The sequence below is a fragment of the Saimiri boliviensis genome, chromosome 1 (genome assembly GCF_048565385.1).
Source record: "Saimiri boliviensis isolate mSaiBol1 chromosome 1, mSaiBol1.pri, whole genome shotgun sequence".
Lineage (NCBI taxonomy): Eukaryota > Metazoa > Chordata > Mammalia > Primates > Cebidae > Saimiri > Saimiri boliviensis.
Window position 1 is genome coordinate 134,615,090 of NC_133449.1, and position 24,576 is coordinate 134,639,665.

At 39.6% G+C, this 24,576-nt stretch overlaps 1 protein-coding gene and 1 pseudogene across 3 annotated transcripts in view; one reads left to right on the top strand and one right to left on the bottom strand.

Moving 5' to 3' along the window:
- The window catches only part of CMC2 (C-X9-C motif containing 2), a 35,374-nt gene extending 32,435 nt beyond the window's left edge, over window positions 1-2,939 (top strand). Inside the window, exons 4-5 of one of the 2 annotated variants that reach the window (XM_074404778.1) lie at window positions 1,428-1,469; window positions 2,561-2,939. In XM_074404778.1, the coding sequence (XP_074260879.1) occupies window positions 1,428-1,469; window positions 2,561-2,647 (129 nt within the window). In that variant the 3' untranslated portion in view covers window positions 2,648-2,939. The remainder of the gene's footprint in view (window positions 1-1,427; window positions 1,470-2,560) is intronic. The other variant, XM_003938069.4, reaches the window with a different exon arrangement.
- A 12,111-nt stretch (window positions 2,940-15,050) lies between these two features.
- LOC101041154 (prefoldin subunit 4 pseudogene) lies at window positions 15,051-15,519 on the bottom strand (annotated as a pseudogene). Its single transcript, XR_012518870.1, has one exon. The product of XR_012518870.1 is annotated as a prefoldin subunit 4 pseudogene (transcript).
- Between the last annotated feature and the right edge of the window lie 9,057 nt (window positions 15,520-24,576).

Below are 24,576 nucleotides of genomic sequence, written 5' to 3' on the forward strand. Positions count from 1 at the left end.
GCTTTAAATGCTCTCCTGCTACTCTTTGCTTCGTGTGTCATCTGATTACTTCATTCTGTGAAGCTTTTAAGTAGAAAAGTGTATGGCCATTTCTTTCTGAGACTCTGCTGTGTCACTGCTTTTATTCTTTATTTTTTTAAAGGATTAGGTCTTGGTGTGTTAATCAGGATGGTCTCAAACTACTGGGCTAAAGCTGTTCTCCCATCTTGGCCTCCCAAAGTGTTAGATTACAGGTGTGAGCCATTGCACCTGGCCTTTTGTTGTTCTTACTGGAAAAAAAAAATCACTAATAGTACTTTTGTGGCATCCTTTTTTATGTCTCTTAATTGTTTTCTTTGGGGTACATTGGCCTTTCATTCTGTCTGTATTGTTTGATGGAGTTTTGTGAATAACGTAGTATTCACATTTTCCCCCCTTTTATTCAGGGACCATCTTGACTTCCTTTGGAGATATCTTCACATATTTTAATGTAGACTGTATTTTAATTTGCTCTGTAAGTTATTTTATCGGCCTGCTACAAAGTATTTACTTCTGAAGACTTACCCTTAAGACCCTTCTCAATCTGATTGCTGGGGACAATCTAGTAGACATGATTAAAAGTATGTATGAAAGCTTTTTCTCAGCAGGTATTCCTCCTTGTTCTAGAATAGTGTTTTTTATTTTTCCCTCCAACAATTTTATGAGTAAATTTAGTGTATGATAGATAAAGTGAATGACTTTGAAGGGGCTTGGTGCTTCATGTGTAATTTGAAGTAGCCTTTTGACAAGGAAGGAAAAAAAGTTTGAAAACTATCATTCTAGGAGATATGTTAGAATCCTTCAATCAAAACTTTTAAGAAAAAGTTTTAAGAGAACTCCTTAAAGATTGTCTAGCCAACTTTTTTGTGTGTGGGGGGGGCAGAGTCTTGCTCTGCTCTGTTGCCAGTCTAGAGTGCAGTGGGTGATCTCGGCTCACTGCAACCTCCACCTCCCAGGTTAAAACAGTTCTCCTGGCTCAGCCTCCCAAGTAGCTGGGACTACAGGCGTGCTCCACCATGCCTGTAGCTAATTTTTGTATTGTTAGTAGAGATGGGTTTCACCATGTTGGCCAGGATGGCCTTCATCTCTTGACCTCGTGATCTGCCCGCCTCAGTCTCCCAAAGTGCTGGGATTACAGGCGTGAGCCACCACGCCTGGCCTGGTCCAACTTCTTATATTTGAAGTTACTGACCCAGAAGAGTGAAGTAACTCAAAGTTAACGAATCTCCACATTACTCTCTCTTGGGTGGCAGGGTTCATCCCTGCTTAGCTCTGTATCACTAATCTTTAATTTCTGTGGCCTTGCTCTCCAGATCTGTGGCTTCTAAAATATTTTGATGTTTAACTGTTAACATGTTTTCAATTTTTTTAATTTGAATATACTTTTACCCTTTTCCTCTTCTGCCCAGGGGAAAACACATTCATTGGCCTTTGAAGTGTGTTGGATCAATGTATGTATTGTAAGCATATAAATATATACATATAAAAACAATCAAGTTTCTCTGCTTTAAATGTAGGCTATTTGAGAATATCTAAGTGTCAGGCTCTCTGTCACCTGTTATTTATAACCTGCTGGCCAGATAAGAATACTAGGCTGAAAACCTCTTGAGATGAAAACCGGATTTGGGGAGGAGTATCAGGTTTGTTAACTGTTCATGATTAAGAAACCTTGGGAAGTTCAGCTGACTGTATTTTCATGAGAGTCATTAGGATAATATGGTTGCTAAGAGCCAGATACTGTTTTGATAATACCTAAAGAAGTATAATGTGAGTTGAGCATAAGATCTAGGTCCACTGTAGTCCATGTCTGTCATTGTGATTAGAGCACTGTATTCAGTTTTGGTTGTGATTTTTTTTTTGGGGGGTGGGTATAAGAGGCATTGATGTTAAAGTGCTTTATAGAATAAAAGTGATTTTATAGGTTAGATATTAAAACACAGGCTATGTTCTGTGCATCAGTTGTAGAAACCAGTAAAGTTCAGCCCAAAAGGTAGTAAGTGGGTTATCTGTAATCAAATGTTTGAAAATGATAGCAGACAAGAAGAAATAAAAGGTGGTAGTTTACAGGAAAGCACTTCTTGGTTTAAAATGAAAAGCTTTGGAAAAACTAGAATTCTGCAGCAGTTAGACAGGCTACCTCTCAAAGTAGTGGGCCCCTCAACTAGGGGTGCTCGGCAGAAGTTAGAGGACTTGTTAGACTATGAGCCCCTGAGAACATGGACTGAATTTATCCATCTTAAATACTTATTTAATTTATATTTTGGGAAGAAATTGATTGAGCAATCATTTGTACACCTATTAGGATGTAGATGCTGTGCTGTATTGAGTGAAATTGTGCAATATTAGATATTCTCCAAGGTCATTATTTCCGATCTCAGATTTAGTTAAATGTAAGAATTCTGTCAGTAAGAACATTTTTAAAAGATTTAACCCCTATTAACCTCAAAGAACATTTATATTTTGCAAATATTTCTAAACAGTAAACTGCTATAGTTACATAATCTGCTCTCTCTTTTCTCCCCCTCTTCCTTTTATTTTCCAGTACTTAGAAAAGAGGAACAAGAGCAGGGAGCATGGCATTGCAATGCGAAAGAGACTTATTAATCTTCCAGAGGAATCCGAAAAATAAATTGTATTTTCACTGGATGCCTTGGCTGAGAGAAGACCTAAAGACTCTGGGTTGATACATGAAATGGTCCTGTCTTATTTGGTCTCCAGAATCCTTTGAATGGAAAGTGACCTGTGAGAAATTGAACCATGGAGAAATATGAAAACCCTGAATTCTGAATATTTGTTGGGCAGAGTGTTTAGTACCATCTCCCCTTTGCCAACAAACCTGACTTCACCATGTTTCTTCCCTTTGCCTACAGCCAGTTAATATCTGAGTAACTAATCTCCGTCAATAAAATAATTTATTCAAATATTTTTTTCTCCTTTCACTTACATTCTTCTGGCATTAGGGCAAAATGATGCCATTAGGCTTTTTCTTTTTGACAACATGATGTTGAAGAGTCCTGGGGAAATCCCAGCAGTGTTAACTTTTTGAAAATGTTCCAACTTTGTTGTTTTTAAAGAGTGATTCTCTAAATGATTAATTTTTTTTTTTTTTTTTTTTTTGAGACGGGGTTTTGCTCTTGTTACCTAAGCTGGAATGCAATGGCACGATCTCGGCTCACCGCAACCTCCGCCTCCTGGGTTCAAGCAATTCTCCTGCCTCAGCCTCCCTAGTAGCTGGGACTACAGGCGTGCGCCACCATGCCCAGCTAATTTTTGTATTTTTAGTAGAGACGGGGTTTCACCATGTTGACCAGGATGGTCTCGATCTCCTGACGTCGTGATCCACCCGCCTCGGCCTCCCAAAGTGCTGGGATTACAGGCGTGAGCCACCGTGCCCGGCAATGATTAAATTTTTAAAAAATTATTTAGAAATGATTGTCTGCCTGGGCGACAGACTCTTTCTGAGACAGGCTGGAGTGCAGTGATGCAGTCTCAGCTCACTGCAACCTCCGCCTCCTGGGCTCAAGCAATTCTCCTGCCTCAGCCTCCCTGGTGGCTGGGAATACAGGCACATGCTCCCACAACTGGCTGATTTTTGTATTTTTGATAGAGGCAGGGTTTTGCCATTTCGGCCAAGCTGATCACGAATTCCTGAGCTCAGGTGATCCCAAAGTGCTGGGATTACAGGCATGAGTCTTGGTGCCCAGACTAAAAGTTAAAATACTTTTATTTAACATTGATAAAATTACATCTGGTTAGGATTTGAATTTTAGCAGACTTTGCTTTCCCATTTGGTTGAATGTGCCCCCTTGAGGGGCCTCCTGGACATTAACCTTAGGCTAGTGTATCTCCTCTCTGCTGAGTACAGGGCTCTTCTTCCCATGCCCAATTCTAGCAGTTGTCTCATCTGTTCTTCCAAGTGTTTGTGAGAACTGTGGCAATCTGGAAGTCAGCAGCTTCCAGCTGCAGCCACAGCAGGGGCTTGGTCGTCTTGTCAGGTGTCAGGCTGAGCTGTGAGCTCCTTCTTTTGGAGTTGTGTGTATAATGTCCAGCATGAGGCCTTCCTGGTGTCGGTGTTTAATAAGTGATTTCCCCATCACAGGAGGTACTCAAGAAGCTGGACCTTCACTCAGCAAGTCTGTTACAGAGCATAGCAGGTATTCAGTGAAAGGATGGGGAAAGAACCAGAATTAATTCTGAAGTACCTTCTAAGACAAAGTATATGAATATTCGGCCCCCCTAGTGTTAGGGAGTACAGATACAGAAATGAGACATTTTGCCTTCAGAACTTTGTAGTAAACTGATAAATTGACTTTTAGTCACCTATAATCATCAAAGTGCCATGATTAGGTAGGTATCATAGAAGACATAGGACATTTGTGTTCAGTCTTCATGAAGAAAGAGCTATTCTAAGAAAGTTATTTAGCTAAGATGACCTTTAACAAATGAGTGAAAATGGGATACAGTCTGAGGCACTTTAAGTCATTTAGCATGACTAGAATATGGGAGCTTAGAGTGGAGGAAGATCACAGACAGCTTTGGAATCTGTTGGAATTTATTTTCAATGCTCTGATGGCCAGTTGCAGTTTTTAATATGGTGATTAGGGATTTGGGGAGAGGAGTTAGTTGGAAGGCTGATATATTTCAATTTGTATTTTAGTAAGATTTTTCTGGTTATAGCTTGGGGGATACATTGGAGGGGAAGGAAGATTACGCCCAGGGAGACCAATTAGATTTTTGTCCTAACTTAAGTGAGAAATGAGGGCCTGAATTAAAGATGTGGCTTTGGGAATCAAGAGGAATGACTATTCAATCATGTTGTCAGCATGACTGGCTAAGTGTAGGGTTTAAAGAAGCGTCTAGGATGTCTCAGGTGTTCAATTTGTGCCTGCATGGGAAAGAGTACTGGGGAGCTGAAGTGTATAGAAGATCCAGGGGGAGATGGCTTACAGGATGCTGCTGGCTATTGAGGTCTGTAGCTCACTGGAGTCACCTGAGTAATATAGGAGTACATTTTTATGGGATATTCAAATCACCTACTGTTTTTAGGTCTTACTCTCTTTGTATTCCGGCTGTTGCTGATCCTTGTAGAATAAAGTACACATTCAAGGCCTATGGCAATGATCTACCTTTCCAGCTCTCTAGGAAGGGAGTTTGAGAGAGAAAATGCAAGTGAGCTGGAGCACAGGGAACAAGGGAGAGGGTGGCATGAGCTGAGGGGACACAGGTGGACAGGGCCAGAACACATGGGCCTTAGAAACCACCTCAGGGAACTTGCATGTTATTTGAAGGTTTTAGGGATTGGTTATGATTTCATTTATTTATATTTTATAAAGATCTTTCTGGTGATTTGGTGAATAGTAACGGTTAAACCAATTCAACCCAGTGTCAGAACTTGTCACATAGAGTTATGGTGAAGATTGGTTGAGATGCATGTAATAGATTATCGCACAAAGTAAGGGCTCCTTCAGTATTGTTATTCTATCAAATGTACCTGAATTTTGGGATATTGGACTTTCCCTGCACTTTGGTAGAATGCACCAAATCACTAGGGATGATATGATTTGAGAGGTAGAGAGTCACGAGGTGAGGGTCTTAATAAGAGACCGAAGGAAAGGCTAGGCCTCTAGAACTCATCCCAACCCGGCTCCATTCTCTGGCTCCCTGTATATCCTGCCTTCCCGTAGAGGAAGCCAGTCCCAGGGGTGGCTGCATCTTACTCCATGCTTTACATCTCGTCAGCCTTGCCGACTTTCCCCAACCTACTGTAGATCAGAGTGACATCTGCATCTCCTTTCTAGAGCAAATATACTTCCTGCAGATGTCCAAATATTTTAACTTCCTGTGTACAGTAGAAGCCCAAGAGGCTGGAGCGAGATTGGGATGGGGAGGAGCAGATGTACCACGTCTTCTTGCCTTTATCAAGCATCTGGCACTGTGGCGGATGTAGGTGATACCGTGGTAAATAAGATCGATGTGGTTCTACTGACGGTTCACATCAGGAAGGACCATCTGTGTCCTCTTAGGGAGTCTGGTTTTCCCACCGAGGGCAAGATGAAGGCATTGTAGGGTCTGTGCAGGATTCTGAGTGAAGGAAGAGATTTGCTTATTGTCGACTTTGAGATGAGAAGTAAACCTTTGGGTCATAAGTGACCATCTCTTGGAAGCTGAAGAGCTCAGGCCAAAGTTTTTCTGAGAAATCAAATTTTGCAGAATGCTATGAACCTTGATGCTCGATGCTCTGGTGACTATATATATATATATATATATATATATATATACACTTTTTTTTTTTTTTTTGAGACGGAGTTTCGCTCTTGTTACCCAGGCTGGAGTGCTATGGCGCGATCTTGGCTCACCGCAACCTCCGCCTTTTGGGTTCAAGCAATTCTTCTGCCTCAGCCTTCTGAGTAGCTGGCATTACAGGCACGTGCCACCATGCCCAGCTAATTTTTTGTATTTTTAGTAGAGACGGGGTTTCACTATGTTGACCAGGATGGTCTCGATCTCTCGACCTCGTGATCCACCCGCCTCGGCCTTCCAAAGTGCTGGTATTACAGGCTTGAGCCACCGCACCCGGCCAGGTATGCATTTTCAAACTTACTGGAAGTTGCTAAATTACACCCCAAATGGTTTAAGATTTTAAGATTTTTTTTTTTTTTGAGACACAGTCTCACTCTGTCATGCAGGCTAGAGTGCAGTGGTACGATCTTGGCTCACTGCAACCTCCATCTCCTGAGTTCAAGTGATTCTTGTGCCTCAGCTTCCCAAGTGGCTGGGACTATAGTTGTGGGGCACCATCCCCGGCTAACTTGTATTTTTTAGTAGAGACGGGGTTTTGCCATGTTCAGGCTGGAAGATAATTAGGATTTTTAAAATAGTGACCTTATACATCTTTTGCTAGATTTGTTTCTAAGTGGTATTTTTTAAATTCCTTATTCTAATATCTCTTTAAAAAATTCTATAAAGCTGGAATTACAGGCATGAGCCACTGCATCCAATTTATTCTATTTTCCTATTGATATAATGGAGTATAATTGAATTCTGTATATTTTATATTCATAAAACTAGTTGAACTTTATTAATGATTCTGGGGCCTATCAATGATTTTAGGTTTTTCTATGTAGACAGTTATGACACTTTTGAATGGTAACAGTATTGAGTCATTTGTTCTTTCCAATGCTTATAATTCCTTCTTTTATTGTACTTAGAACATTCAGTGTAATGTTTGATACATCATACTTTTCTTGTTACTGATGTTAAATCCTTGTATTTCACTGATAAGTAGCAAATTTGCAATAAGTTTTTGGAAGATGTCCGTGCCTCCTTAAAGAAGTTCCTTGGTAATCATAGATAGACTTGCTCAACCTCAACTGCACCTCCTTGTGTGCCTTCCCATATTTCTGAAACTCAGAAGTTAAATACTGCATTTTCTCCAATTCCTTTGCAGTTAGGAGTCTAGATAGGAATTAATGTCCATTAATCAGTGAGGTTTGGATTTGGAATTGACTTAAGTTGAGGGAGAGATGGTCCATGAAGCATCCATTTTCTGGTATGGATCAGAGCAGAAATTGTAGGGTTATAGAGCCAGCAACTGTTGGCTGCAGTTTTCTCTTTTTTTGCTAGGCACTTTCTTTTTTTTTTTCTTTTTTTTCTTTTTGAGACGCAGTTTCGCTCTTGTTACCCAGGCTGGAGTGCAATGGCGCGATCTCGGCTCACCGCAACCTCCGCCTCCTGGGCTCAGGCAATTCTCTTGCCTCAGCCTCCTGAGTAGCTGGGATTACAGGCATGCGCCACCACGCCCAGCTAGTGTTTTTGTATTTTTAGTAGAGGCGAGGTTTCACCATGTTGACCAGGATGGTCTCGATCTCTCGACCTCGTGATCCACTCGCCTCGGCCTCCCAAAGTGCTGGGCTTACAGGCTTGAGCCACCGTGCCCGGCCTGGCACTTTCTTAATTGCATCATGGCTCTGAAGTTTCTTCATTCCAGTGGTTACATAAGTTATTTAAATACCTGTCTGTCATTGCTTACTACACTGTCCTTTAAATCTTCATAATATAAACAATAAGGACATACTTAATGCTCACCACTAGTCTTACGTTAATATCTACCTAGTAATTTTGGTTATCCGAGCCTCATTTTCCAGCAGATTCCTAAGGAAGTTCTCATGGGAGCAATATTTCATAGTTTTTTTTTCCTTTTCTAATTGAGATGGAGTCTCGCTGTGTCACCCAGGCTGTAGTGCAGTGGCATGATCTTGGCTCGCTGCAACCTCCACCACCTGGGTTCAGGGGATTCTTGTGCCTCAGCTTCCCAAATAGCTGAGACTACAGGCGCGTGCCACCATGCCCTGCTAATTTATTTTATTTTATTTTTTTATTTTTAGTAAAGATGTTTTATCATGTTGGCCAGGCTGGTTTTGATCTCCTGATCTCAAGTGATCTGCCAGCCTCGACCTCCCAAAGTGCTGGGATTACAGGCCTGAGCCACCACGCTCGGCCCTTTCGTCATTTCTGTTGTCCCTATCATGTTCAATTTTGATTCTGTTCCTTGCAGTTCCTCCTCACTGTGGAGTCTTGTCCTGGGAAGGAACCCTAGAGGGTCAGTTTTGAGAGTTCATTGATAATTGTTCCAGCCCCTTCAGAACTTCCTGTGGGCCCCATTTATTCACCAACTATTGAAGTGGGCAAGAACCTTCCCAATATCAACTGCTGTTCTCAAATTGGCCCTCTGGACTTCTCAGTGAATATTTGTTGGTTGTTTTGGGTTCTCTGGTCCTTAGATGGTTCAGTTACCTCCTGCCTCCCTGTGCTGCTTCCCACTTCGATACTGAGATTTCTCAGGTCTCTGGCTCTTGATGCTCTGTCCTCACCTCACTCATATTTTGGGATTTGGGAATTACATTCTAATGTAATTTTGTTGTAAATACTGTCTCTCCCTCCACCCATTTTTATGTGGGGATTTGGAAACATCCAAAACCTTTACTTCCACAGCCAGAACTATCTTACGGAATTTCCCACTAGCAACTTTTTGACAAGCACACTTAACTTACCAAAGAGAAACATTTTTCTGCTCAGAGCCCAGGGTGAGTCACATAGACTTCACTCTTACCTCCCTATGGTGGCAAGTGAATGTTTTCTAGTTATGTTTTCTTGGAGGATTACCTTCTCCTGGCTTTATGTAATATTCTTGTTTCTTACACCATTCCTCATAGAGACTCAGTGTTTTCCATCTTTTTCCCTCGTGTGAATGAAAACCTCACTTCCGAGGTCTCTGGAACTGGTCTAGGCTGCATAACATGTGCTGATGCTCTTACCCGCTGGTTTGCAGTTCTCTCTGATTAACAGTTCCCTCTGATTTCAACCCCCAGAAATTTTGTTTCCTTTATTGTGAGCTCAGCTACACCTCTAAAAACCATATTTGATATATAGCTATCTAGTATTTTAGATATCTTTTTAGCAGGAGGTTTTCAGATAACCTAATGAGCCATTTTACCAGAAACAGATAACCTGTACATAAAATTTTACCTTGGAAAGACTGCTGACTAGGTATGACTATATTTTCAACAATTAAAAGACTAACTGATTCCTAGAAGATGGGGGAAGGATGGGAGGTGGAGAGGGCATGGCAAAGAGGAATTGTAAGAGCATCCTCTGTTCAGAGACCTTCATCTGCATTTGGGCCACTAGGCTATGGTCCATGGGCCAGCAGCTTTAGTGTCACCTGAGAAAGCTTGTTAGCAATGCAGAGTCTCAGCTGTGTGTGGTGGCTGGAACCTGTAATCCCAGTACTTTGGAAGGCTGAGATGGGAGAATTGCTTGATGCCAAGGAGTTCAAGACCAGCCTGGGCAACATAGTAAGACCCTGTCTCTTAAAAAAAAAAAAAGAAAGAAAGAAAGAAATGGAGAGTCTTAGGCACCATCCTGACCTGCTAACTGAGGATCTGCATTTTAACGTAATCCCCAGGTGATTTGCATGGATATAAAAATTTGAGAAGCACTGACAGGCTTTTTCTGATATAACTACCTTCCGTGAAATGAACTACTTCTGTGGGGTTGATGACCTTCATCCACTCTTGCCATCACTTCTAGCTTTCTCTTTTTTTTCTCCAATTGATTTGTAAGCACTTTCCTCAAATGACTTTGGTACTGAAGCTTTTGAGAAAACTTCTTATTGGTGCTGTATTATATTGAGGATATAATTTGAAAGAACAATTTAGAAAGCATTAATATGATATGTTATCATTGCATATGACAGCAAAATCTTAAGAGCAAAGCTGTTACAAAGTTATCAGGGTGTTTATTTTTTCCTCAACTCTGGAGAGTAGAGCGCTAAGAAAGAAAAGCATTCTGTAATTCTGTAGAGAGATTTAGACCTGGCTATTTTTCGCTGGGGTGTTTGCTTATAGAGCATCCATATTCCTAAAATCCTGTGACTGGATTGTTGATCTACTGATTGGACTTGACTACAAACATTAAAAATACGAGGATATCTTTTCGAAGCAGATAAAAGGAAAATTCTCTAGGGATAGCTGATGTTGCTGTGAGGGCTTTATCTGCGAAAAGTTTAGTTCGGCTAGCAGATAATTTATCAGCATGTCATGATACATGGAATTCAGGTTATGTCTAGACTGAAAGCTCTCTGGGCAGACACCACATTATTTCTGTATCTGCAGCTCTTAAGACAGTGGCTGACACATAATTGGTATTAAATAAATACTTTTTGACCGAATGAATGAATTTTTAGCGAATAAAGTGTTGAAGTAGTCTGAAGGACTTTAAAATGTACTTTTTTTGTTTTCTGTAGATCACTTGATAGGTACATTGTTGGATGTAATTACAATAAGAAGGGCTCTATATTTCTACCAGTTGGACACTAGTTGAATAAACAATGGTGCATTTACGCAAAGTACCATGAATCCATACAAAGGAATGAAGATTTTGCGCGTTCGTGTCTGTGTGTGTGTGTATGACTAGTGATATCTCTATATAAAGAAAAAGAAATTTCTAAAACTTGAAAACAACTCAAGTACATGTCAAGTTGGTTGTAAGGAAAGGATTATAAGTATTGTTCAAATACAATATTTTTACATCTATAGAAGGTGATACATCCTGAAGATAAAACTAAAAAAAAAAAAGACTATTTGTAATAAAAATAATACTGTTTTGAAATTGGTATTATAAAATATCATTTATATGTTTCAAAATCATAATGTTAGTGTCAGTAGAAACCGAGATTTTCAACCTAAGACCAAAACAAGATACAAGAATAAAATTCAAGTCAAAACACTATACTATTGGCCGGGCGCGGTGGCTCAAGCCTGTAATCCCAGCACTTTCGGAGGCCGAGCCGGGTGGATCATGAGGTCGAGAGATCGAGACCATCCTGGTCAACATGGTAAAACCCTGTCTCTACTAAAAAAAAAACAAAAAATTAGCTGGGCATGGTGGCACGTGCCTGTAATCCCAGCTAGTCAGGGGGCTGAGGCAGGAGAATTGCCTGAACCCAGGAGGCAGAGGTTGCGGTGAGCCGAGATCGCGCCATTGCACTCCAGCCTGGGTAACAAGAGCGAAACTCCGTCTCAAAAACAAAAAACAAACAAACAAACAAAAAACACTATACTATTAAATTTGAATTGGAAATAGTACTTTGAATTTATGATTTTTTTCTAAACAGTATTTTCTAATACTGTCCACTGAAAAGGTCTTTGAAGCAATGACAGCTCAGTAGCAGTTAGCATCCTTAGCACTCAGATTACGATTTTTAATACCATTGCCCATTAAAAGAAAGCCAGGTCTCTTTGGAGAAGTGGTTGATTTCCAGCTCTTGGGGAGTAAAGCAGGGGTACTGTCAAAGACTGCTGGGGTCATGTCAGTATGACTCAGGAGCTACCTTGAAGAACTGTCCGGTGGCCACAGATGAAACAGTGCACACATCAAAAACAATAGTGAATGCAATAGATGTATACATATTGAATATGGTAAATATCCATGAGTTCATAAATATGAAAGACATTAATGTCATTGAAGGTTGTTAGGGCATCTAATTTATTACTCTGAAAGGAAAGTGAAATAGCTATCCAGACTTTGCCATATAAATTGTATTCAAAATAACCAAATGGATGACTGAGAGGAAGTTTGTTTGTTTATTTTTTGAGACAGGGTCTGTCACTCTTTTGTCCAGACTGGAATGCAGTGGTGCAATCCCAGCTCACTGGGCAACTTCTGCATCCCAAGCTTAAGTGATTCTCCTGCCTCAGCCTCCCGAGTAGCTGGGATTACAGGTGTACACCACTACTGCCTCGCTATTTTTTTGTATATTTAGTAGAGACAGGGTTTCACCACGTTGGCCAGGCTGGTCTCGAATGCCTGACCTTAAATGGTCCACTCGGCTCAGCCTCCCAGAGTGCTGGGATAACAGGCGTGAGCCACCGCACCTGGCCAGGAAAGTTCTTTTAAACATATTTCTTGAAATATAATTGATATACCATAAAACCCAACCATTTAATAAATGTTTTTTTATTATATTCACAAAATTGTCCAAACCTTACCACAATCCAAGTTTAAAATATTTTCATTAACTCCAAAAGAAGCCCTGCACTCCTTAGTCACACCCCATTCTCTTTCACTATCATAGCCCTAGGCAAATACTAATATTTTTTCTATCTCTATGAATTTGCCTATCTTCTAGATATTTATATAAATGGAAACTTTAGTTAAATATGTACTCTTTTATGATTGGCTTCTTTCACCAAGCATGATATTTGCAAGGTTCATCCACATTATAGAATGATCTGCACTTTATACCATTTTATTGCCGAAAAGTAATAAGAGTTCTCAGCCTGGCCAACATGGCGAAACCCCGTCTCTACTAAAAATACAAAAATTAGCCGAGCGTGGTAGCAAGCACCTGTAGCTACTGGGGACACTGAGGTGTGCGAATCATTTGAACCTGGGAGGCGGAGGTTACAGTGAGCTGAGATCCCTCCAGGGCACTCCAGCCGGGTGACAGAGAGACCCTGTTAAAAAAAAAAAAAAAGTTACAAAGCACCATTTTGCAGCTCCTAATGCAATAATGGGTCTGTGATGTTTGAAATTATCAGTAGGTGTTTGAAACCATTAGGTGAAAGAGAAAGGTGGATGGGAAGGTATAAAATTGAATGAATCACACCAGTGAACCCTGAACTCAGTGAAAAATCTTTAAATTATTAAACCATTCAAAGTGAGACTGCCACATATTGTGTGCCTCCTCTTATTTTAAAAAATGAAATGACTACCATATTATTTTGTAAATGAATCAAACTTCTAGAGTTGACTTTCAGTTTATGGGATTCTGAAGGCTAGAGAAACGCGTTACCACAGAAACCAAAAATGTATGTGACATTCTATAGGACAAATGACTCATTTGTCTTAGCAAAGAAAAAAGAAGAGGGAGAGGGAATCAATTTATGTTTTAGATTAAGAGATTTAAGAAGTATAACCAAACGCAATTTGTGAATCTTGTTTGGATTTTGGCGGAAACAAACCAACTGAGAAAAGACATCTTTGAGACAGTTGGCAAAACTTGAGTAAGATTAGGTTTCAGATGATGTTAAGAAATTACTGTCATTTTTTAAGCATAATGGCATTGTGATTATGTTTTTAAAAATGTTCTTAACAGTTGAAGATGCCTTGAAGTATTTACAAGGAAAATGATAGATGTGTGGGATTTACTTTAAATTACCAGCAAACAGAGTAGATATAGGGGGATTAGATGAAACAGGATTGGCTGTGTGTTGGTAACTGTTGAAGCTGGGCGATAGATTTGTCAAGTTTATTTTACGTTTCTCTCTTCTTTAATGAATGTTTGAAAAATTTTAAGAATTTTTTTACAAAACCGAGTCCTAGATGCTTTGAGTCAAGAAGCAATTTTATCTAGAATATAACTTGTCAAGATACGTGCTTTTCTGAGAAAAAGACTCAGAACTTCTGTTTTTTCTTAAATGCCTAACATTTATTTTGGTCTTTTTGATTCTGACGAGTTCTAGGTTTTTCTGTTTAAACAAAGGGCAGCCTTTCAAAAGAAAGACAAATGTTGGCGATGGAGATGCCAAGAGTAGAATAGGAATATGGTCAAAACACGAAATATATAGGCCCACATGGAAACTTACTCATGACTATTTTGAAGCCTTCTTCTCCCCAGGGCCGCATTTTCTATGGCAAATTTCTATGAATCTCAACTGTCTGTTTTAGTCTTTCTTGGGAGTCAGAATATTGCCGTGGTTAGAAGTTTGAAAGCAGGCAGACCTATATTCAAATTCCAACTCTTGCCACCTAGGAGTTGTGATGGAGGACAAATTTACTTAAACTCCTCAAACCTCGGTTTCTTCAACTGTAAAATGGGAATAATGGTAGTATTTACTTAATAGAGTTTAAATGAGGATTAAATTATCCCTTTTGACATATGGTGTGTTTTAAGTTATCACGTGTTTGGAATACTGTGAGTGTTTGTGGAATCCTAGCTGGTGTTTGTCTGTGTGAGAAAAATAGAAACTAAAGCACATGGCCACATGGACACAAATGCCTTTTGTCTGCCTTTAAAGCCCTTTCTCAGTTGAGATACACAGCCTTGTGTTTCAACATAAGGAATCACTCAATGAAGTAAATTAACACAAAATTCCTGTATTTCTGGAGTTAAGTACTCAGAAGTGCAATCCTAAATATTTGTCTCGTTTCTCTTTGGACTCTGTTGATCTTCTCAGCCTCTCCCAAGGAAAGAGAGAGAGATTTGAAAACCTGGCTAAGGACTGCTTGACATGGGCACTGATAGATGCCACCTGACTACAACGATGAGCAAGCCCCACATGTGCCTGCAAGAAGGGTTGGAACCTGTCTGTATACCTTTAAGGGAAGACGGAAGAACAAATGGTGGTGTAAAAGGCAAATTTTACTTTTTAATTTCTTTTAAGTTTTATTTTTAGCTTCTGGGCTGGGGCACTTTCAGGCTGCTTGGTGCCAGGGGACTGCCCGTTAAGTTTTATTATTTTTTTTTTTTTTCATTTTAAACAATATTCAAGTTTATTAAACAAATAAAAAAGTATTATAAAATGTTTAACTTTCATCGGCTTCAAGGTTTATGTTGCTCCCAAATTTTGCATACAACTGAACTTTCAAATGTGCTAAGACCCGCTGAATTGATTCCACTCTGGATTCTAAGGCGTCAATTTCTTCTTGCAAGTTTTTCTTTGCTTCTTCTAACATTTCTTGTGTTTCTTCTTGAGAATGGCTAATGAAAACATCACCAATCTGATAAGGTATCATTAAGCAGTCATCATCTGCAAGCATGATGTCATCACAAGCATCTTCTAGGTTTTGGAGTTGTTTCTTTTTTACTTCTATTTCTTCCTTCAGCTCTGTGATTCTACTTGTATTCCGTGCAAATTTGTTTATCTTTTGTTGATCTTCGAAAGTAACATTGACATCTTCTGCAGCCGCCTTCTTCATGGTGGCCGCCATCTTGGGACTAAGTTTTATTTTTAATTGACAATTATCTATATTTATGGGGTGTATAGTGTTTTGACACATATATACATTATGGAATGATCACATCAAAGTAATTAGCATGTGTCACCTCAAGTATTTACCATACCATTATAGTGACATTTACTTATTTTATTTATTCATTTAAATTGTACTTTAAGCTCTGGGATACATTTGCAGATCTTGCAGGATCGTTGCATAGGTACACCCATGCCGTGGTGGTTTGCTGTCTCTATCCTCCTGTCATCTACATCAGGCATTTCTCCCAGTGTTAGACCTCCCCAACCTTTCCACCCCTCGTTGTCCCTTCCCTTACCCCCAGCCCCCAACAGACCTCAGTGTGTGATGTTCCCCTCCCTGTGCCCATGTGTTCTCATCGTTCAACTCCCACCTATGAGTGAGAACATGCAGTGTTTAGTTTTCTGCTGTTTTGTCAGTTTGCTGAGAATGATGGTTTCCAGATCCATCCATGTCCGTACAAAGGACACGAACTCATTGTTTTTTATGGCTGCGTAGTATTCCATGGTATATATGTGCCATGTATTCTTTGTTCAGTGTATCATTGATGGGCATTTGGGTTGGTTCCAGGTCTTTGCTATTGTGAAGAGGCTCTCTGTCTGTTATTGGTGTATAGGAATGCTTGTGGTTTCTGCACATTGATTTTGTATACTGAGACTTTGCTGAAGTTGCTTAACAGTGCTGCAGTGAACATATCTGTGCATGTGTCTTTATAATAGAATGATTTATAATCCTTTGGGTATATACCCAGTAATGGGATTGCTGGGTCAAATGGAATTTCTGTTTCTAGATCCTTAAGGAATCGCCACACTGTATTCCACAATGGTTGAACTAATTTACACTCCCACCAACAGCGTAAAAGTGTTCCTATTTCTCCACATCCTCTCCAGCATATGTTGTCTCCAGATTTTTTAATGATCACCATCCTAACTAATGTGAGGTGGTATCTCAATGTGGTTTTGATTTGCATTTCTCTAATGACTAGTGATGATAAGCATTTTTTCATGTTTTTTGTCCTCATATCTGTCTTCTTTTGAAAAGTGTTCATATCCTTTGCTCCCTTGTGAATGGGTTTGTTTGTTTTTTTTCTTGTAAATCTGCTTTAGTTCTTTGTAGATTCTGGATATTAGCCCTTTGTTAGATGCGTAGATTGCAAAAATTTTTCCCCAATCTGTTGGTTGCCGATTCACTCTAGTGATTGTTCCTTTTGTTGTGCAGAAACTCTTAAGTTTAATTAGGTCCCATTTGTCTATTTTGGCTTTTGTTGCCATTGCTTTTGGTGTTTTTTAGTCATGAAGCCCTTGCCTATGCCTATGACCTGAATGATATTGCCTAGGTTTTCTTCTAGGGTTTTTATGGTGTTAGGTCTTATGTTTAAAAATTTAATCCATCTGGAGTTAATTTTAGTGTAAAGTGTAAGGAAGGGGTCCAGTTTCAGCTTTCTGCACGTGGCTAGCCAGTTTTCCCAGTGCCATTTATTAAACAGGGAATTCTTTCCCCATTGCTCGTTTTTGCCAGTTATGTCAATGATCAGATGGCTGTAGATATGTGGCGTTGCCTCCGACGCCTCTGTTCTGTTCCACTGGTATATATCTCGGTTTTGGTATCAGTGCCATGCTGTTTTGATTACAGTAGCCTTTTAGTATAGTTTGAAGTCAGGTAGTGTGATGCCTCCAGCTTTGTTCTTTTTGCTTAGGATTGTCTTGGCTATGCAGGCTCTCTTTTGGTTCCATATAGTTTAAAGTGGTTTTGCCCAGTTCTGTGAAGAAGGTCAGTGGTAGCTTGATGGGGATAGCATTGAATCTATAAATTACTTTGGGCAGTATAGCCATTTTCATGATACTGATTTTTCCTAACCATGAGCATGAAATGTTTTTCCATCTGTTTGTTTCCTCTCTTATTTTGTTGAGCAGTGGTTTGTAGTTCTCCTTGAAGGGATCCTTTACATCCTTTGTTAGTTGTATTCCTAGGTATTTTATTCTCTTTGTAGCAATTGTGAATGGCAGTTCATTCTTGATTTGACTCTCTTAATGTCTCTTATTGGTGTACAGGAATGTTTGTGATTTCTCCATGTTGATTTTGTATCCTGAGACTGCTGAAGTTGCTTATGAGCTTAAAGAGATTTTGGGCTGAGATGATGGGGTCTTCTGAATATACAATGATGTCATCTGCAAATAGAGATGATTTGACTTCCTCTTTAATTGATATCTTTTATTTCTTTTTCTTGCCTGATTGCTGTGGCTAGAACTTCCATACTATATTGAATAGGAGTCGTGAGAGAGGGCATCCTTGTCTAGTGCCAGTTTTCAAAGGAAATGGTTCCAGTTTTTGCCCATGCAGTATGATAGTAGTTGTGGGTTTGTGCTAATCAGCCTTTATTATTTTGAGATACGTTCCATCGATACCTAGTTTACTGAGGGTTTTTAGCATAAAGGGCTGTTGAATTTTGTCAAAGGCGTTCTCTGCATCTATTGAGATAAATCATGTGATTTTTGTCTTTGGTTCTGCTTATGTGATGGATTACATTTATAGATTTGCATATGTTAAACCAGCCTTGCATCCATGGGATGATGCCTACTTGATCATGATGGATAAGCTTTTTGATGTGCTGTTGCAGTTGGTTTGCCAGTATTTTATTGAAGATTTTTGCATCGATGTTCATCATGGATACTGGCCTGAAGTTTTCTTTTTTGGTTGTGTCTCTGCCAGGTTTCGGTATCAGGATCATGTTGGTCTGGTAAAATGAGTTAGGGTGGATTCCCTCTTTTTGTATTGTTTGGAATAGTTTCAGAAGGAATGGTACCAGCTCCTCTTTGTATGTCTCATAGAATTCAGCTGTGAACCCATCTGGACCTGGACTTTTTTTGGTTGGTAGACTATTAATCGCTGCTTCAGCTTCAGATCTTGTTATTTGTCTATTCAGGGTTTCAGCTTCTTCCTGATTTGGTCTTGGGAAGGTGCTAGTGTTCAGGAGTTTTTCCATTTCTTCCATATTTACTGGTTTATATGTGCATAGAGTTGTTTGTAGTAATCTCTGATGGTAGTTTGTGTCTCTGTGGAATCGGTGGTGATATCCCCTTTATCATTTTTTATTGCATCTATTCGATTCTTCTCTTCTTTTTTATTAATCTGGCTAGTGATCTATTTTGTTGATCTTTTCAAAAAAAAAACAATTCCTGGATTTATTCATTTTTTGGAAGGGTTTTTTGTGTCTCCTCTCTCCTTCAGTTCTGCTCTCATCTTAGTTATTTCTTGTCTTCTTCTAGCTTTTGAGTTTTTTTTAAATTTTGTTCCTCTAGTTCTTTAAGTTTTGATGATAGAGTGTCAATTTTAGATCTTCCCTCACTTCTCATGTGAGCATTTATTGCTATAAATTTCCCTCTAGACATTGCTTTAAATGTGTCCCAGAGATTCTGGTACGTTGTATCTTTGTTCTCATTGGTTTCAAAGAATATCTTTATTTCTGCCTTCATTTCATTGTTTATCTAGTTGTCATTCAGGAGGAAGTTGTTTAGTTTCCATGTAGCTATGTGGTTGTGAGTTTCTTAATCCTGAGTTCTAATTTGATTGCACTGTGGTCTGAGAGACTGTTTCTTATGATTTCCGTTCTTTTGCATTTGCTGAGGAGTGTTTTACTTCTAGTTATGTGGTCAGTTTTAGAGTAAGTGTGACATGGCACTGAGAAGAAAGTATATTCTGTGGATTTATGGTGGAGATTTCTGTAGATGTCTGTTAGGTCAGTTTGGTCCAGATCTGCCTTCAAGTCCTGGATATACAGGACTTGATTTTCTGTCTTGTTTTTCTGTTTATTGACAGTGATGTGTTAAAGTCTCCCACTATTACTGTGCAGGAGTCTTAGTCTCTTTGGAGGTTATTATGAGCTTGCTTTACGTATCTGGGTGCATATGTATTTAGGATAGTTAGCTCTTCTTGTTGCATTGATCCTTTTGCCATTATGTAATGCCCTTCTTTGTCTTTTTTGATCTTTGTTGATTTAAAGTCTATTTTATCAGAGAGTAGGATTGCATCTCCTGCTTTATTTGCTCTCCATTTGCTTGGTAAATCTTCTTCCATCCCTTTATTTTGAGTCTATGTGTGTATTTGAACTTGAGATGGGTCTCCTGAATACAGCACACTGATGGATCTTGACTTTTTATCCAGTTTGCCAGTATGTGTCTTTTGAATGGGGCATTTAGGCTGTTTATATTTAATGTTAATATTGTTACGTGTGAATTTGATCCTGCCATTTTGTTACTGGCTTTTTTTTTTTGCCTGTTAGTTGACACAGTTTCTTCATTGCGTCACTGATCTTTACTGTTTTGTTTGTTTTTGGAGTGGCTGGTACTGGTTGTTCTTTTCCATGTTTAGTGCTTCTTTCAGGAGCTCTCGTAAGGAAGGTCTGGTGGCGATGGAGTCTCTCAGCATTTCCTTGTCCATAAAGGATTTTATTTCTCCCTCACTTATTAAGCTTAGTTTGGCTGGATATGAAATTCTGGGTTGAAAGTTCTTTTTTTTTTTAAAAGGATATTGAATATTGGTCCCCTCTCTTTTCTGGCCTGTAGGGTTTCTGCCGAGAGATCCGCCGTGAGTCTGAAGGGCTTCCCTTTGTGAGTAACCCAACCTTTCTCTCTGGCTGCCCTTAGCATTTTTTCCTTCATTTCAACTCTGGTGAATCTGACGATTATGTGCCTTGGGGTTGCTCTTCTTGAGGAATATCTTTGTGGTGTTCTCTGTATTTCTTGGATTTGTATATTGGTCTACCTTGCTATGTGGGGGAAGTTCTCCTGGATTATATCCTGAAGAACGTTTTCCAGCTTGGATTCATTTTCCCCATCACATTCAGGTACACCGATCATGTGTAAATTAGGTCTTTTCACATAATCTCAAATTTCTTGGAGGCTTTGTTCATTTCTTTTCATTCTTTTTTCTCTAATCTTGCCTTTTTGTTTTATTTCATTGAGTTGATCTTCAATCTCTGATATCCTTTCTTCTGCTTGATCGACTCAGTTATTGAAACTTGTGTATGCTTTGCGAAGTTCTCATGCTGTGTTTTTCAGCTCCATCAAGTCATTATTGTTTTCCTCTAAGCTGGTTATTCTCTTTAGCATTTTGCCTAACCCTTTTTTTTAGAGTTTTTAGTTTCTTTGCATTGGGTTAGATCACGTTCCTTTAGCTGAGAGAAATTTGTTATTTCCCACCTTCTGAAGACTGCTTCTGTCAATTTGTCAAACTCATTCTCCATCCTGTTTTGTTCCCTTGCTGGTGAGGAGCTATGATCCCTTGGAGGAGGAGAGGCATTCTGGTCTTTGATGATTTCATCCTTTTTGTGCTGGTTTCTTTCCATCTGTATGGATTTATGTATCTTTGATCTTTGAAGTTGGTGATTTCGGATGGGGTCTCTGAGTGCATATCCTTTCTGTTGATGTTGAAGCTATTTCTTTTTGTTTTTTAGTTTTTTTTCTAACAGTCAGGCCTCTCTCCTGGAGGACTGCTGGAGGTCTACTCCAGACCTGTTTTGCCTGGGAATCATCCGTGGGGGCTGCAGTGCAGCAAAGATTGCTCCCTGATCTTTCCTCTGGTAAGTTTATCCCAGAAGGATTCCCACTAGATGTCAGCCAGAGCTCTCCTGTATGAGTCGGGTTTTTTTTTTTTTTTGGTTATTCAGGGGTCAGGGAGTCGCTTGATGAGACCGTCTGTACCTTGTCTGCCTGCAGAGGCGCTGCTGGGCTGCCTTTGACTCCTCATGGCTGCTGTGTGGCTTTTGTTTACACAGTGATACTAGAACCATCTTCGCAATGGCAGATGCGCTTTCCCCCACCAAGCTCAATCGTCCTGGGTTGGACTGGAACTGATGTGCTGGCTGCGAAACTCTCAAGTGACAAGACTTCAGTGTGCTAGTCTTTGGGGAGTTGATACCTACCAAGCCATATCATCTGTCTGCCTGCTTTCAGCTCTCTGTCTTTCTGGTGGCCGGGTAGTTCTGTCTCACAGGCGCTTTTGGCACTAGTCAAAACTTTCGCCCAGATCTGTGCCAAGAACTCGTGTCACTGGGCTGGCCAGAGCCATTGCACAGATGTGTGTTGGTAAGTTATGGCGCTTTTAAGCCTGGTGTGTTCTCCTGGACTGTGGGTTGCAGAGGCCATGGGAGAAGCGCAGTATCTGAACTGGAGTGTCGAGGGGAGAAAGTCCCTGATCCTCAGGCCAGTTGCACTTCACAGGTGGGGCAGTGCCCCGCCCTGCCTTGGTTCGCCCTGCCTTGGTTCACCCTCCTTGGGCTAAACCCACTGTCCAGCCAGTCCCATTGAAATGAACCTGGTATCTTAGTTGGAAATGCAAAGATCACTCGCCCTCTGTGTTTTTCTCACTGGGGACTGTGCTCCACCATGTTGCTGGAAGTCCCATACTTATTATTTTTTAGGATAGAGTTTTGCTCTTTTTGCCCACACTGGAATGCAAATGGTGCAATTTTGGCTTACCGCAACCTCTGCCTCCTGGGTTCAAGTGATTCTCCTGCCTCAGCCTCCTGAGTAGCTGGGATTAGAGAGGCACATGCCACTACACCTGGTTGGATTTTGTGTTTTTTTTTAGAGGCAGGGTTTCATCATCTTGCCCAGGCTGATCTTGAACTCCTGAGCTCAAGTGTTCTCCCTCTCTTTGCCTCCTGAAGTACTGGGATTACAAGCATGAGCCACTGCACGTGGACCTAGTGAGAACATTTAAAATCCTCTTTTTAAGCTATTTTGAAATATCCATTTTTAACTGTAGTTCCCTTGCTGTGCAGTAGAACACCAAAACATATTCTTCCTATGTAACTGTAACTTTGTACGCATTTGCCCAACATCATCCTTTTTACTTTCCACTTACTCCCATCCTCAGCCTCTGGTAACCACTGTTCTACTCTCTACTTCTGTAAGTTCAACTTTTTTAGATTTTAAATGTAAGTGAGATAATATGGCATTTGTCTCCCTGGGCCTGGGTTATTTCACTTAATATAATGTCCTGTACGGTCACAGATGTTTCACAAATGACAAAATTTTGTTTCTTTTTTTAAGGCTGGGTAGTATTCCATTGTTTACATTTACTACACTTTAAAAAGTCAATTTATTCATGGATAGACACTTGGGCTGTTTCGATATCTTGACATCAGTATGTCAGAGAGATGTCTGCAATGTCGTGTACACTGCAGGTGAATAATTTTTTAAGGAACCTCCATATTGTTTTCCAAAATGGTTGTACAAATTTTCAGTATCAATAAGAGTGTATAAGGATTCCCCTTTCTCCACATTCTCACCAACACTTGGTATTGTTCATCTTTTTGATAACAGGCATTGTAATAGCTGTGAGGTGATAATCTCATTCTGGTTTTAATTTGCATTTCTCTGATGATCTGAAATGTTCAGTATTTAAAAAATGTGTCTGTTGAACATTTGTATGTCTTCTTTTGAGAAATGGCTGAACCATGCTGTTTTGGTTACTGTAGCCTTGTAGAATTCAGCTGTGAATCCATCTGGTCCTGAGTGTGTTTTTTGGTTGGTAGGCTATTTATTACTGATTCCGTTTTAGAGGTTGTTATTGGTGTGTTCAGGGATTCAGTTTTTTTCTGGCTCGGTCTTGGGAGGACGTATGTGTTCAGGAGTTTATCCATTTCTTCTGGATTTTTCTAGTTTGTGTGCATGGAGGTATTCATAATATTCTCTAATGGTTTTTCATATTTCTCTGGAGTCAGTGGTAATTTTACTCTGTTGTTTCTAATTCTTGTTACTTGAGTCTTCTCTCTTTCATTCTTTATTAGTCTAGTAGTGGTCTTTTTATTTTTTTCAAAAAAACAAAACAAAACAAAAAACTCCTGGACTTGTTGCTCTTGAACTTTTTTTTAATGTCTCAGTGTCATTCACTTCAGCTCTGATTTTGGTTATTTCTTGTCTAGCAGCTTTGGGGTTGGTTTTCTCTTTGTTCTCCAGTTCTTTTAGTTGTGATATTAGGTAGTTAAATTGAGATCTTTCTAACTTTTTGATGTGGGCATTTAGTGCTATACATTTCCCTCCTAACACTGCCTTAACTGTGTTCCAAAGATTCTAGTATGTTGTATCTTTGTTCTCATTAGTTTCAAAGAACTTTTTGATTTCCGGCTTGATTTTATTATTTATGCATAAGTGATTCATGAGCAGGTAATTAAATTTTCATGCAATTTTATGTTTTGGGGTGAATTTTTAAATCTTGATTTCTAATTTGATTAAAAATTAGAAATCTATGGTTCAAGAGATTGGTTGTTATGATTTCAGTTCTCTTGCATTTGCTGAGGAGTGTTTTATGGGCAGTTATGTAATTGATTTTAAAGTATGTGCCATATGGCAAGGAGAAGAATATATATTCTGTTGTTTTTGGATGGAGAGTTGTATAGATGTCTATCAGGTTCATTTGATCCAGTACCAAGTTCAGGTCCTGAATATTTTTGTTAATTTTCTGCCTCAATGGTCTATTGCTGTCCGTGGGGTGTTAAAGTCTCCCAGTATGATTGTGTGGGAGCCTATGTCTCTTTGAAGGTCTCTGAGAACTTGCTTTATGAATCTGGGTGCTCCTGTGCTGGTTGCATATATATCTAGGATAGTTAGATCCTCTTGTTCAATTGAATCCCTTTTCATTGTGCAATAGGCTTGTCTTTTTTGATTTTTGTTAATGTCTGTTTTGTCTGAAATTTGGATTGCAACCTCTGCTTTTTTCTGTTTTTCATTTCCTTAGTACATTTTTCTTCATCCCTTTATTTTAAACCTATGGGTGTCATTGTCCATAAGTGTCTTGAAGACAGCATACAAGTGGGTCTTTGTTCTGTATCCACTCTGTGCCTTTTGAATGGGACATTTAGTTCATTTAAATTCAAGGTTAATGTTGATATGTATGGATTTGATCCTGTCATCACGTTGTTAGCTGGTTTTTATGCAGACTTGTTTATGTGGTTGCTTTATAGTGTCACTGGTGTGTGTACGTGTGTGTTTTTGTTGTGGTTGGTGATGCTCTCTCCTTTTC